Source organism: Podospora pseudocomata (genome assembly GCF_035222375.1).
Source record: "Podospora pseudocomata strain CBS 415.72m chromosome 2 map unlocalized CBS415.72m_2.2, whole genome shotgun sequence".
NCBI classification, from domain to species: domain Eukaryota; kingdom Fungi; phylum Ascomycota; class Sordariomycetes; order Sordariales; family Podosporaceae; genus Podospora; species Podospora pseudocomata.
Window position 1 is genome coordinate 1,779,751 of NW_026946366.1, and position 12,912 is coordinate 1,792,662.

Here is a 12,912-nt window from a genome sequence, read left to right on the forward strand (position 1 = left end):
AAAACCACTCTCTGACTGAGAGCACATCCTCAAGAAAACACCGACAAAATGAAGGTCTTTTCCAACACAGAAACCTTCAACTACTCCTGGGAGGAGGTATCAACCGCCAACTGGCGGAAATACTGCCCATGGAACGACAAGTCCACCCACGTTCTCGCCGTCGACACCATCAGCCGGACCGTCGACCCCGAGACTGGCATCCTGCGCACAGAACGCCTCATCACCTGCAAGCAGAGCATGCCTGAGATCTTGAAGAAGATCCTGGGCGCCGGCATGGAGGATCAACAAGTTTTTGAGACGTCCTATGTCGACCCAAAGCAGAGGACCGTCACCATGGTCTCGGAGAACATCACATGGAACAACCTTCTCAACGTTCAGGAGACGGTTGTCTACAGACCACTCAATGACCATCAGACATCCTTCGAGCAGGCGGCCAAGATCACCGCTCTGTGCGGCGGGTGGCAGAAGATTAAGAACAGCATGGAGGACGCGCTCGTCAAGAGGTTTCGCGACAACGCTGCCAGGGGCAAGGAAGGGTTCGAGGCTGTGCTTGCCATGAGCAGGAGGGTGTTCGCCGAGGAGCAGCAGCGGGAGAAGATGATGCTCATCCAAGCCCAGGCCGTCAACATCCGCATGGCTGCTTAGGAGGCTACCGTCGACTGCAACGATATTGAAGTTGATGGTGAGCACGACAGCAGCACCGGCGATGACGAAAATAGCAACATCGCCTTCAACGTGGATGACCGCTGTCATCGGGAGAAAACGGAGCAATTGAAAGAGTGTGACTCGGCGCAACCACCAACAAAGCCCGACGAACAAGAAGCACAACAACAAGGGACCATCAACTGGGAACAACGCCTTCAGGACAAAGACGCCATCCCGGGGGTCTCATCACCACCACTAGCATGTTTTGCCCTACACCACGGGGCTGGTTACGGAAAAAGGGTCTTATTTCACACTATCAAAAAGGTGGCCGCGGGATAGAGGGGATTTATTACACTGGGCTGGAGCTTTGGCGTCGGGGCTTCTTTTACTTCTGAGCATTTTCGCAACTGTAACATCATCAAGGGGTTGTTTTTTTCTTTGCTTTTCCCAGCTTTTACCTCTCCTTTTGTCACTCTGTGCGTTTCTTCATTCAAAAGGAGTTCTGGGAAAAAATACCCCGATGTTGATTTTTGATTTTCATGCCTTTCTTTGTATTGTCTACACGGATAGACGTTTTGTTTTAGAGGGCTTGCTTTACAAAAGAGGAGCATTAGACAGTTTATAGAACTGGTTGCGGTGTGCTTTCGCGTTTGAGGAGATAGAGGAGGAAGATGGTGGTGAAGAAGATGAAGAAAAAGAATGGGAAATGAAATGGACACTCTCCGCTGTGCTGGTTTAATTGGTTACACCCTTGTTTGCCTAGTAGTTTGCCTTCCTAGCTTCTTTTATGATCATGATTCATGGTTTCATGACTGTTGTCTTTTTGTTCGCTGGGTTTCTTGAATACTGGGTGATGTGGTATATCATTGTGAAGACTCCAGTTTTGATTTACATCTCCCCTCATACTTGCGCAGTAGCTCCCTCGTCTCCAGGTCTATTTTTTGTTCTCCCCCGTTAGCCATTATCTTTTTCACGAACCCTATCCCGTCGGAGTAGCGTCGGTAGAAATACAACTCCTCCACTGCGTGCAGCAAGTCTTGGGCTTGGGGTTTGCTGATTAGACCGCCGCGGTTGGCGTCTGGTTCGGGGCTGAGAGGGAGAGGGATTTGAGTCCATAGCTGTGTTGCGGTGATTAGTAACTTGTTCTGATGGGGGTGGGATGGGGGGGTGAGGGGCATACATCGCCGTTCTCGACTCGGGGGATATATTCTTTTTTCAGGGCTGCAAACGCTGACTGTGAGAGAGCGGAGCGGTCAGCTCGGGAGACGGGTTGTTTGGCGGGGCAGGAGGCGAGGTCTTCGGGGTCGGAGTCGGAGGAGGAGCCTAGGTTGAGGTTGAAGAGGAGGTCGTCTGCCATTTTGGGATGCGGGCAACTCCGCTGAAGGTGCTGGAGGATAAAAATTTGGTGAGAGCAACTTGAAGAGGTCTGCTTAATTGTAGATATTTTGAGTGTGAGATTGCTGTGAGAACAAAAGTTGAGATTATGGGCGAGTCAAGTGAGTGAATTGTAAAAGTTGAGAGGTGAGGTTGATGGATGGAGCTTTTCGGCAACGGCGCCGTGGCGGAGTCACCGCTTTGAACCTCCGCTCCGGCGATTCCCCCCGATAGCTGCTGTCTCCGCACCGGCGAGTTCAACTTCGTCTTCAACGACAACTGTTTGGAAAGCTGGGGCTTTGTAACGTTCATATTGTAACTGTGTTTTTTTTTTCCAGTTTTCGAATGTGGTGTAAACTGACAAAAACTTGACATTTGCATCCGAGTTTGCAGCTGCTGCATTGCTTGCTCTGAATCCAATCCTCGAGCGACTCCGAAGCACAAACTACACTTCCCGTCGGCACCTTTCACTTACACCTTGAATTATACCACACTTCCCCAAGTGTAGTTGTTTTGTACGCCATTACCGCAATGGACGAACACCTCGCCCAAATCGTCTCCCTCGCCCAAGCCAAATTCAAGTCAACACCCCCCAACCGTCGGCTGTGTAAGTCACCTTCCTCCTCCCCATCTCACACACCCCCATCGAACTAACCGTCCCAAAAAGTAATCGGCATCTCCGGCCCTCCCGGCTCCGGTAAACCTCCCCATGCTCTCCAACACCCCCCCAAGCTCCTCACTAACATTTTTCCCTCGCCCCCCCCAGGCAAAACCACCCTCTCAACCCTCCTCACCACCTCCCTCAACTCCCTCCTCCCCCAAACAACAACCTTCCTCCCCCTAGACGGCTACCACCACCCCCGCTCCATCCTCGACACCTTCCCCGACCGAGCCCGCGCCCATAAATACCGCGGCTCAGAACCAACCTTCAACGGCCCCGCCTTCCTCTCCCTCGTCCAATCCCTCGCCGAACCCATCACCCCCTCCACATCCCCCATCTACGCCCCCAGCTTCGACCACGCCCTCAAAGACCCGGTCGAGAACGCCATCGAAATCCTACCGACGCACAGGATAGTGGTTATCGAGGGGAATTGTAGGCCCCCCGTCCATTTTCCCTCACACCCGCCCCCTTTCCTTGCTTAAAATGCTGATGATCAAATGGATAAAAAAGATATCATGCTCAACAAACCACCCTGGTCATCCATCCCGCCGTTACTGGACATCAAGATCTTCATCTCCGCGCCCGAGCCGGTTTTGCGGCAAAGGCTGGCAAGGAGACATTTGGCTGCTGGGTTAGTCGACAGTGTGGAAAAGGGGGAGGAGAGGGCCGATTTTAACGATGTACCCAACGGTAGGCAGATCGTTGAGAATCTGGTTCTCTATCAGGGGGATGTAATTCAGATCGGGAGCGCGGATGATGTGACGTGGGGACCTGTCTCCTCGTCGTCAATGTAGATATCAAACTTGAAATGAAGGACATTGTGACCACACAGTCACTCAGTCTTGCTGAATTCTAACATTCACATTCAGTCACTTCAATTCTTCACTTCAGAGTCAGAATTGGCATCGCTATTAATTCAGAACGAAGAATCTTCTTCATCTGTCTCAATCGAGTGCCTCTGCAGATCCAAAAGCAAGAACACTCACGCAGCCCATGCTGCCAAGTAGTGGTTGATATCCGAACCCAAGATCCCATCGCGGATAAGCAAACTCCTCCCCACTCCAGACGCCTTCTCGAAACAACTAGCAAATCCCTTCACAACGCTTTCCGCCGCGCTCTTAGTCTTACGAATATGCTCCCATGAAAATCTTCTGTGCTACTCCAAATAGCACCGATATTAATCATATGTCAGCTCCATCTCCTCTATCCCAATGTGGGAACCATGCCAATTCACTTGGGAAGGTGAAAATTAAAGCGGCCTGCGGTCGGCAGCGCGGCTCTGCTGGCATGACGGGACGCTCCAAGGCCGCGCAAAGTCGACGCACTGGATGATCTGCGCGTGTTTGCGGGCGGTGGTGTGGCCACTGCAGGCGCGAATGCGCGAGCAGTCGGTGTGAACGTCCGCGCGGCCGTGTTCAACGGCGGAGTTGGCTCTTCGATGGGGATCAGTTGTGATCCCTGCTCGAACGCGTCTATACGCACGGTAGAGCACGAGGTCGCTCGTGGCCCTGCCGGTGACTCAAGAGTGAGCCGTGACATTCGGCGGTCAAGATCGCCCACCTGGGTGTCACTGCCCAAATCGCGGGCAGACGGCTGCAAAGTCGCAAGCGCTCCGGGACGGTCCCCGACAGCACGCGAACCCGGAAAGAAAAAGTCCTCCAGGTTCTCAGCCTCGTCAATCCTGGTCTCAGGGTCAAGCTGAGCGAGGTCGTGGAAATAGCTATCCTCCTTCCAGCGCTTTTCGTACGGGAGTCCCGTGAAAGCATTACTGTTTTGAAGGGGGGCATCCATGGTCGAGGACCACCGTGAGGCACCAAGTCCAGCATCGAGTTTTCGATATTCAGCCATGGGCTTCACAGGGGCCTGGACTGGCTTCAAGGCGGCAGCTGATGCCTGCGGTGAAATGTTCTCCACGGCCACGGACGACTCCGTTTTGACGATAGTCATAGGCTGCTTTTGAGTTGTGGCAGCGGATGACTCTGCTTTCCCCAACACCCAGTCCATACCAATGGTGGACTTCCGGATGTACTCCTTCGTGTCAACACCGTCATCAGGAGGAGTGGGGGCCCCATCTTTACCGTGTGGATACGGGACATCTGCCAACCAGGCCGGGGGTTGGACCTGGGAGTCCTTCATGGCCATCATCTCTTCATTCGTATACTGAAAACGACGGGGCTTGACAAACGCCACTGCAGAGGAGTTGAGATAGTCCTCTATCTGTGCGACTACCTCTTGTCGCTCGGACTTGGTGTGGTCCTGGCAGACCACATCGATGAATGCTTCGCGGATACCTTCAACAGTTGCGGTAATCTCCCGCTTGGTCTTCCCGCCAGCCTTCTTCCTGAGAAAAGCCGTGAGCATGTTTCGGAGCATGGCAACTGCATCAGGCACTGATAGCCTGACTGGTTCGTGTGTCAAAGCATCATTCTCTACTGGCGTGCTGGTTCTGCTGATGTCGTGGCCGAGCGAAGTCACAGCAGGCGCCACCTCCAAGGCATCTTCGTTGCCGTATGGCTCCAAGGTCGAGAGCAGTGCCGATGCCTCCGAACTTCCACGCTTTTGGACCGGACTGGTGTCCTTCCCCTCGACATTGATAAGGACACCTTGTGTCGCTTTGAGCTCCGACTCGTCATCGTGTTGGCGCGTGCCGCTGGCTTCGCCCGTGATGAACCGAGAAGCGTACTGCACCGCCCTGTTATTGGACACGCTAGCCTGTGGCTTGACCGGTGGTAAACGAATCACAGTAGTGTTTTCGTTCGCGGGAGCAGCGTTTGCTGGAGTAACCGGCGGCTGAGTTGCAATCGATGGCTTGGGAGCAACCGATGGCTCTGGGGCAGGCTTCTGCCCAGAGGTTTCAAAAGCCCCCACGGCATATTTGCCAGCTTTGAGGTCTCTCAAAACTTTGAGGAAACTCTCAAGCTCACCAGCGGTACTGAAAGTCAGGCCGAAATACAGAACGTTCTGTCCAAAATGAAGAGAGAGGGTCAGGTCGCTTGAGACAAAGTCCTGATATTCGGCAATGGTGAACTGAACGAATAGTTTGTTTTCGGCAAACATCATGCAGAAGCCCAGTGTGGGAGCTGGAGCCACTGTCAAGAAGACAATGGCAGGCAACGGCTGATTTCTTCCAGGTGGGTTGAGGAGAACCTCTGCCCGAGCGACCATGTGGAGAGGGTTGGCGACATGTTGGTTCCCACCATATTGGGATGGCAGGACTGGGACGTCTCTAGGAGCCTGCTGCACAATCCTGGAGGGGCCTGGGAGCGGGCTCGAAACCGGTTGGCGAAGGGGAGCAGACTCTGACGGCTGCCGGAGGTGGACAGGCGCTGATGGGAGCCGGGATGGACCGGCATTTCTGGAGCTGGACATCTTCTGCTTGCGGCTGCGGTTGCTTACGAACGGGGACCCGCTCTTGACCATTTGCTGAACGTGCGCAAACGAGTGATGTGGCTCCTGGGCCGGAGGCATCTGACTTCGGGTCGCATAGGGATGAAGGTTACTATACAGTATGGTTAGCACTAGGGCTTCTTCTTGACACAATAACTGGCAAAATGTAACCCACTTGCGGCTCTGGCTCTCCTGATATTTCAGCAAAGCCGTCGCCTTTCTCTTGGCCTCTGCCTTCAGCTCGTGAAGGCGAGGACCTCCAAGATCAGCAAGCCCTTTGACCGCGGCAGCGTCATCATCCTCGAAGACGCCGGACGCAATGGCATCTGGCGAAATGTCAGCATCTACCATTCTATCAACTTTGGATGAGAGATCATACCCTGCCAAACATTCGACATCTTCGCACCCCTCGCTACGAGCGCATCATTCTGGATTTGGGGCCGACGAATATACTCTTGTCTGGGCTCACGGTCGCCCCGGTCACCCCGACCATGTCGGCCATTCTTTCCGCCTCCCTTCTTTTTATTCATGGCTGCCAACTCGCCGTCATCGACGGGAAGTTCGTCCAGGCGGCCGATTCCCAAATCCGCCTGCAGATAACTAGTTAGCAGTATGTTGCATGACAATAGGAGCAGGGAACTTCACCATCATGGCCTGCTGGATAGCGGCCTCCTCCGCCAGCTCCTCTGAGGTCTTCTTGTTCTCTTTGTCGATCGACATGATGACTAGATGCCCGTATGATTCTTGAAGGAGTTGTGATGTTTGAGCAAACGAGTGACCTAAACCGGGTCTGTAACGAGTGATGGAGTCGATCCAATCGAAAGGCCGTGCCCTGTCAAGTAGGACAAGACGTTGCTCACGACAACTGATTGATAATAGCGATCTGAAAGATGGTTACAAAGGCAATTGATATGACAAGATCCTGACGGATCGTTTGACTAGACGCTTTGGGTTGAACAGAGGCAGGAGGTTGGCGAAGAGTGGTAAAGATCGAAGAACGAGAGAATGTTGTGGAGAGGTAAGCAGGCAAAGTGGGGAGTGCAAGCTTCTTAGAGGCGGCCACTCGGGAGCTCGGTTACGCTAGGCAATGAGAGGGTTGGTATGAAGGAAGGTACGCGCGTGCGGTGGGAACAAGGCGAGCAGGGATGGCAGGAGCACTGCTCGTTGAGGGGGGAGGAAGGAAGGGAGCACTGAGAGTAGAGGTTGGTCGGGCACAACTCGAAGGCGGTTTACTTACCGAATGAGCTGCCCACCTCAGAGTGATGGAACAAAGACAACGAATGTATCAAACTCGTTTTCTGCGTGTAGCAGAGTCGTCGGTATTGGTTTCTTGGAGCAAAGCGGAATAATACCGGGGAGCTGTCGAGTCGATCTGTTAGACGTCTGCAATTATTTTCGACTCTGTTATGTACATGCCTTGATGGTGGCGACGATGATGGAAACACAACTCGAGGTCACGATAGATCGTCAATCAAGCCTGAGTTCCCTTGGGTGGTGAGGGAGATTGTCGGCCGACGGGGACCTTTGGGTGGTCGTGTTGTCAAGACCACGGAGGCAAGGAAGCCAGGAAGATATCTCCAGCCTGTTGAGGTAACAAGATAAGTTGTCAAGATACTCGAAGGGGATAAATCGAAAGACGAAGGGTAAGGTGAGCCAGTGGGAAAGCTAAGTAGTCGTGGCGGGAGGCTGTTGAGTTCGCAGCTAGATGCTTTTGTTGTGTTGTGTTTGGTTCAGGAAAAGAAAGCAGCGACTGAGGGAGAAGGAAGAGACTTTATACCCTTTGTGGGACCCACGATGCGGTCTGTGGGTGCTCTCAATATGAGCAGCACCATCATGCCGCCGCCGGGTTTTGATTGCGGCCGAGGCTAGGGCTTGGAGGTTGTCGTCGCCGAGATATCTCGGGGGTCGTCGGGGGTCGACCGCGGGGGTTAGACGGCGGGTGTGACAGGAGATTACGCAGAGCCGTGGAGGTCATCGATACTTGCTTTCAACTTCAAGTTCTGAGTTTCATACACAGTCACAAGCCACTTTACCTTACCTACCTTGCATTACATTGCCTACGAACAAGCGTTTCCATTAAGCACCAGATTTCGTACCATGGCCGCCATTAACTGGACCTCGGGGTCGGTTTGTAGGGCTTATCTCCATCTTTCAAGAATCTCCCATGTCTTTAAGACTTTGCCATGTAGCTCAGAAGGCTTGGTCACACATGGTTCATGAACAACAAGTTAGGTGCCCAGACGGGCAGCTTTGAGTAATTGCCACTGGATCTGGGTTTTTGCGTTATAAAGGTTGTTACCTCCACAGGAGAATCATGGAATGATATTGCCACCGTTTGTTTTTTTGTAAGGAACATATATATATATTGAACAAACAGCTGCATTTTACAAAGGACGTGATCAATTCGTCCATTTTACAGTGTGCTTATTGACTTGCCCCTATTCTTGGACCTTGATATGGTCCGTGCGGAGGATACCCCTGAATTTGGATTTGCAGCAATTTGGGCCAAGGCATTCCACTTCATTGGGTCACCGCTTGCTTGTCTACTTTTCCCAATCCGTGCCCTCGCGTCACACTCAGTGTCTGTCAACCCATTGCACGCTCATATACCACCCAGGGACCCGGGGTGCAATGAGCGGGACTGTTCGGCTGAGGGGCTTTCTTGATCATGAAAACGGGCAACAAGCCATACATATACCGACTCACCTCCCTCTTCAATCGCAACTCTTAGAACAACGGTAACGGAGACGACTATTCCGATGGCTGTGATAATGTAAACACTGTCTACATCTAGGACTACGCCGGCCAGTATCCGATGAGAGCAGCAAGGCTTCTAGTTATAAGAAATTGGACGACGGAGAGCTGTCTAGGAGGAAGATAATCTTACCTGTCTTGTGATGACAGTTCCAATTCAAGATGATGTGGCAAATATGTCAAGACCACCCGTGGGAGACGTGCAGATTCTAGACAGTGGTGTCTCCTCCACTGGGCTACTTACTCGCGCCAGGTTTACACCGTTTGAAGGTTTATGTGTGTTTTTATTCAACACCTGATTTGGACTTCAACAGCGTAACCGGAGAAGCGAGCAAGGGAAGTAAGTGTACGGGCATGCTGCATGTGGAATCTGGAAGTTGAATCCAATATCTTCAAATTGAGGATACAGCGGTGACGTTTCGGCAGGTAGCAACAACAACATCAATTCAACACATCACAATATTCTGTCAAAGTCTAGTAGTGTAACTTCAAATTATTTTATATTCAACGGCGACAGCCATCATGCCCGCCACCATGCCCTCATAATCATTATGCAATAAATATCGCTAAAATCAAATCCCATCATTCTCCCATTACTTTGACCGAGCATCCTTGGGAGGCTCGCTCAGACCATCATTGCCCTGACGACCAATTCCGCTCATATCAATATCCTCCGAAGCCTTGGTCGCAGGCTCCCTCAGTCCAGCTGTGGAACCGAGACCGGTTGAAACATCGCTCGAAAAACGACCACTGCCGACGTTGGTCTTGCTAGCGTCGGCGGACTGCCAGTCGGAGGCCTTGGGGGGCATCTGCGGGAGGGGGAGATTCTGACGGACCTCTTCAATCTTGTCGGCCTTGGATTGAGTCATGTTGGTTGTGTTTGTGTGTGGTTCTGATGGGGGTCAGCACATCTGCTTCAAACTCTTGAGAGTTCAAGGAGCTTACTTGATGTGGTGATTGTTGGCGTGAGACAAAGTCTTTTGAGTTGGTGCTTATTTTGAATTGCTTGATTGATTGATTGGTCTGGTGAACTGATTGGGAAGAACAGAATTGAAAACAGGAGACCTCTAAATATCTCGACTGGAGTGTGCTTTGGCGGAATATGAAGCTGGAGGACATCACAAAATGACGTCAATTACATCACAGACCCCAGAGAGCCCAGCGAGGCCCCTGTCACCAGCCCCTGCAGCCCCGCCCTAGGGTAGCGGGTGGTGTCTCAAGTGCCGATCTGCCCCAGCCGACTGGCTGGTGGCGCCAATGTCTTGGCTCTATGTTCAACGACATCTTTCGATTGTTGGAGCTTTGGGAGCGGATGGAAGTTCCACAGATGATCCTGCGGGTTCTGTCTGCGTGGGTGGTTGCTCATCAATTGGCAATGGTCCGACTTCTTCGTCACTTGCCCACATGTCACTTTAAAGCCAAGTTAAGAGCTGTTGGAAAGTGTGATTTGATCGATTTGATCGAGATTTGAGATGCCGATGGCTTGTTGAAAGCCTCAAGACTGACTTCAGGCACGCTGAATACATACATACGACGACGACACAATCGGCCAAAAGAAAAAAAAAGAAAAAAAATCATCGCACAAGACAGAAGTAACCTGTGTATATTTCATCCTCCAGACCCCATCGCCTATCAAAGCACGCTACTAACGTTGTGTATGTTGGTTGGCGGCAAGAGACAAGAAGCGTAAACCCTTTCCGATGGAGCCTATCCTAGGCTATAGGCCACTCATGAAGCCGAGACTTGATGAAACCCGATTGACGATTAAGGAACCGCGTAACCCCATCCGTCGAAACCAGAGAAAGAAAAACGATGAACAATTGACCCGATTTCCGTACCGCAGATGACTACCCCCCAAAACGCCGTGTCCTTGTCAAGCGCATCCGGCGCGTGTCGCAAAAATTATAAGAATGGGAAAATCAAAAAGAAAACACTAGAAGAGCGTAACTGCATAACTTGCATAACCGTAACTCGTGTCGTTTGATGTCGTGTGTAGCGTCCTTGGTTGAGTTCCGTATGCCTCTCTATGTTGGATAGAGAGTGGAAATTGCTGCTGACCTAATTGGCAGGAGTGGAGGCGTTGAGGAGAGACGAGTCCTAGAAGATGGGAGAAGGCAACTCAAAGTCGGAGATTGAGTCTGTGTCCTCGACTACAGCAGCGACAGCCTTCATCTTCCACTTCTGAGCAGCAGTGGAGGTGATGGGCTCGCAGTCCTCGTCGACAAAGATCTCAAAGTCCAGTTTCTGTTCCTGCTCACCAAGGTCAAAGCCAAACTTCGTCTTGGTCTCGCTCTTGAAAAGAGGGCTGGAGCTGATGCGGCCAGACTTCTTGACGAGTCGGCGACCACGAGGAGTGCCTCTCATGGACATGAGCTTGCGAGACTCGGCATTCCATTCCTCGCACTCTTGAATTTCCTTGCGGTACTCGAGAACCCACTGGCGAGCCATCTCGGCGTGATCGGGGGATCCGTCGTTGTTGACGAAAGATGGGACGTGAATATAATGAGTCGAAGGTCCAGCACGATGAGCCAAAGGCCCAGAGCGGCGGCGGGGAGGCATCGAGAGAGGTTGGGCGTTCTCGTCCTGCTTAGGAAGCTCAACCTTCAAATTGAAACTCGAAGCAGCGTTATTGCGGTGGGTGTGAGGAATGTCGATGGCAGCCTGGGTTTTTCCAGAGGGCTCAGGCTCTGGGCCTTGCTCTGCAACTTTGTGGGCCTTCTTGGGAGCAAAGTTGTGGGAAGTGGGACGGGCAATTTGGGGCAGGCCAAAAGTCTTGGAGTTGGCCGGAATGGTGAGAAGGTGAGTAATGTCGCCCAGAGGAACACGGCCAGAGTCCCTGCCATCGTCATCGTCGAATTTGTCGTCATCGAGCTTCTTCTCATCGATCTCGTCGTCGTCGGTCCCAGAGGTTTGGGCAGCAGTGCTATTTTCAGCCTCGTCGGTCAGAGAAGCGGGGCCAGCAGTGGTCGTAGCCGGGGCGTCCTCGTCGATAGACGGGTCACCCTCGTCAATCTGCGACTCGGGGTCCAAAACCAGGGGTCGGAGCGGAGACGAGACGTGAGGCTCAAAATAGCCACGATCCAACCGGGAGGTTTGGGCGGTCTTAGTGGCCTGCTTTGTCATCGACATCTTTCCTGACGGGTCGGAGGTTGATGGTGAAGTTGGTGAGGTCGGGAGTGTGATGGTGAGTTGTGAGAGGGTTCAAAGACAGCACAAGGAAATTTGATGGCTCAATTATGAAATAAATTGCGGAGATTCCGTCTATCAAGGCTGACAGTGCTCCTGAGCGTTCTGATGAACTGCGCGGGTCTCAGTTGTTCGTGAGGCTCCGCGTGAAGCTCGGCGGTGTGGTAATGTGTGAGGGGAGAATGAGAACAATGACGGGGAGGTCCGTGATATTCTCTTGGAGCTGTAGAGCAGGGGTATGGCGACTTGAACACGCACAACGATGCGAGCATAAACATCTCCTAGAACCCCTGTCTGGGCGCCTGAGGAAGCAAAACGAACCCCAAAGACAACCTGGAAAGAGCTGCTTTGTGCCAATTCCTGCAAGTATTGATTATCCTTAAGGTACCTAGAAAGCGATGGCTGATGACTACACAACGTAGACCTTCTACCACGCGCTACTATCTGTAGCAATGGACAGGTATAAGGCACGCAAGGCCTTGTTAGGCATCTTCCTCTTGACGACTCCCTGTCCGTATTCACTTCAGGACACGGACTCTTCGTATTGTTCATGTCTATTGGGTACCTGTAGGGGCCTTTCGCTCCTTCCATATGTGTCTCCATGGCCAGATATCACCGAAATCGGAATCATCTGAAGTTCAACAATGGGCTGTAAAACTCTTCAACTAGGCAGACGCCTTCACGTCGCTTCCCATAGGATATACCTTTTCTTCAACTGCCAGCTTATGACAACCACGTGCAGAGGACAATAATTACACCGCTAAACGCCCTTAGAGACAAGGAGATGTGGTTTGTCCATGGCATAGGCTGATATAGGGCTTGGGGTTTTGAGATACACATTGTGAATAAGATAACAGAGACTGATATCTCACAAATAGATCTGAATGATAGTTAATTCTAATAAT

At 52.0% G+C, this 12,912-nt stretch overlaps 6 protein-coding genes across 6 annotated transcripts; 2 read left to right on the forward strand and 4 right to left on the reverse strand.

The window, feature by feature from the left end:
- Positions 1–48: 48 nt before the first annotated feature.
- UPS2 (Phospholipid metabolism protein) lies at positions 49–645 on the forward strand (the record flags this gene model as incomplete). The annotated part of the gene is made up of 1 exon (XM_062887883.1): positions 49–645. One exon carries the CDS (start codon positions 49–51, stop codon positions 643–645), a length of 597 nt encoding a protein of 198 aa, XP_062746057.1.
- Positions 646–1,502: 857 nt separating this feature from the next.
- QC762_209815 (uncharacterized protein) lies at positions 1,503–2,608 on the reverse strand. Its single transcript, XM_062887884.1, has 2 exons — positions 1,826–2,608; positions 1,503–1,763 (listed from the first exon to the last, which is right to left on the reverse strand). Exons 1-2 carry the CDS (start codon positions 2,000–2,002, stop codon positions 1,509–1,511), a joined length of 432 nt encoding a protein of 143 aa, XP_062746058.1. The 5' UTR covers positions 2,003–2,608; the 3' UTR covers positions 1,503–1,508.
- Positions 2,551–3,618, forward strand: QC762_209820 (uncharacterized protein; the record flags this gene model as incomplete). Its single annotated transcript, XM_062887885.1, has 4 exons — positions 2,551–2,626; positions 2,687–2,716; positions 2,786–3,112; positions 3,191–3,618. The coding sequence occupies 4 exons, from the start codon at positions 2,551–2,553 to the stop codon at positions 3,472–3,474; spliced, it is 717 nt and encodes a 238-aa protein (XP_062746059.1). The 3' UTR covers positions 3,475–3,618.
- Positions 3,571–7,767, reverse strand: QC762_209830 (uncharacterized protein). The gene is made up of 5 exons (XM_062887886.1): positions 7,305–7,767; positions 6,713–7,147; positions 6,447–6,657; positions 6,243–6,393; positions 3,571–6,179 (listed from the first exon to the last, which is right to left on the reverse strand). The coding sequence occupies exons 2-5, from the start codon at positions 6,785–6,787 to the stop codon at positions 3,911–3,913; spliced, it is 2,706 nt and encodes a 901-aa protein (XP_062746060.1). The 5' UTR covers positions 6,788–7,147; positions 7,305–7,767; the 3' UTR covers positions 3,571–3,910.
- Positions 7,768–9,414: 1,647 nt separating this feature from the next.
- On the reverse strand, positions 9,415–9,940 carry QC762_209840 (uncharacterized protein; the record flags this gene model as incomplete). Its single annotated transcript, XM_062887887.1, has 2 exons — positions 9,415–9,675; positions 9,767–9,940. The coding sequence occupies 2 exons, from the start codon at positions 9,938–9,940 to the stop codon at positions 9,415–9,417; spliced, it is 435 nt and encodes a 144-aa protein (XP_062746061.1).
- Positions 9,941–10,918: 978 nt separating this feature from the next.
- Positions 10,919–11,950, reverse strand: QC762_209845 (uncharacterized protein; the record flags this gene model as incomplete). The annotated part of the gene is made up of 1 exon (XM_062887888.1): positions 10,919–11,950. One exon carries the CDS (start codon positions 11,948–11,950, stop codon positions 10,919–10,921), a length of 1,032 nt encoding a protein of 343 aa, XP_062746062.1.
- Positions 11,951–12,912: the final 962 nt, after the last annotated feature.

Excerpts from the sequence above, each read along its gene's own strand:
- QC762_209815 (XM_062887884.1), bottom strand. The coding sequence starts at position 2,002 with ATGGCAGACGACCTCCTCTTCAACCTCAACCTAGGCTCCTCCTCCGAC. Across the intron at positions 1,764-1,825 it reads CCCGAGTCGAGAACGGCGAT|CTATGGACTCAAATCCCTCT; the intron begins GTATGCCCCTCA and ends ACCGCAACACAG.
- QC762_209830 (XM_062887886.1), bottom strand. The coding sequence starts at position 6,787 with ATGTCGATCGACAAAGAGAACAAGAAGACCTCAGAGGAGCTGGCGGAG. Across the intron at positions 6,658-6,712 it reads CTATCCAGCAGGCCATGATG|GCGGATTTGGGAATCGGCCG; the intron begins GTGAAGTTCCCT and ends AGTTATCTGCAG. Across the intron at positions 6,394-6,446 it reads GATGTCGAATGTTTGGCAGG|ATGCCATTGCGTCCGGCGTC; the intron begins GTATGATCTCTC and ends ACATTTCGCCAG.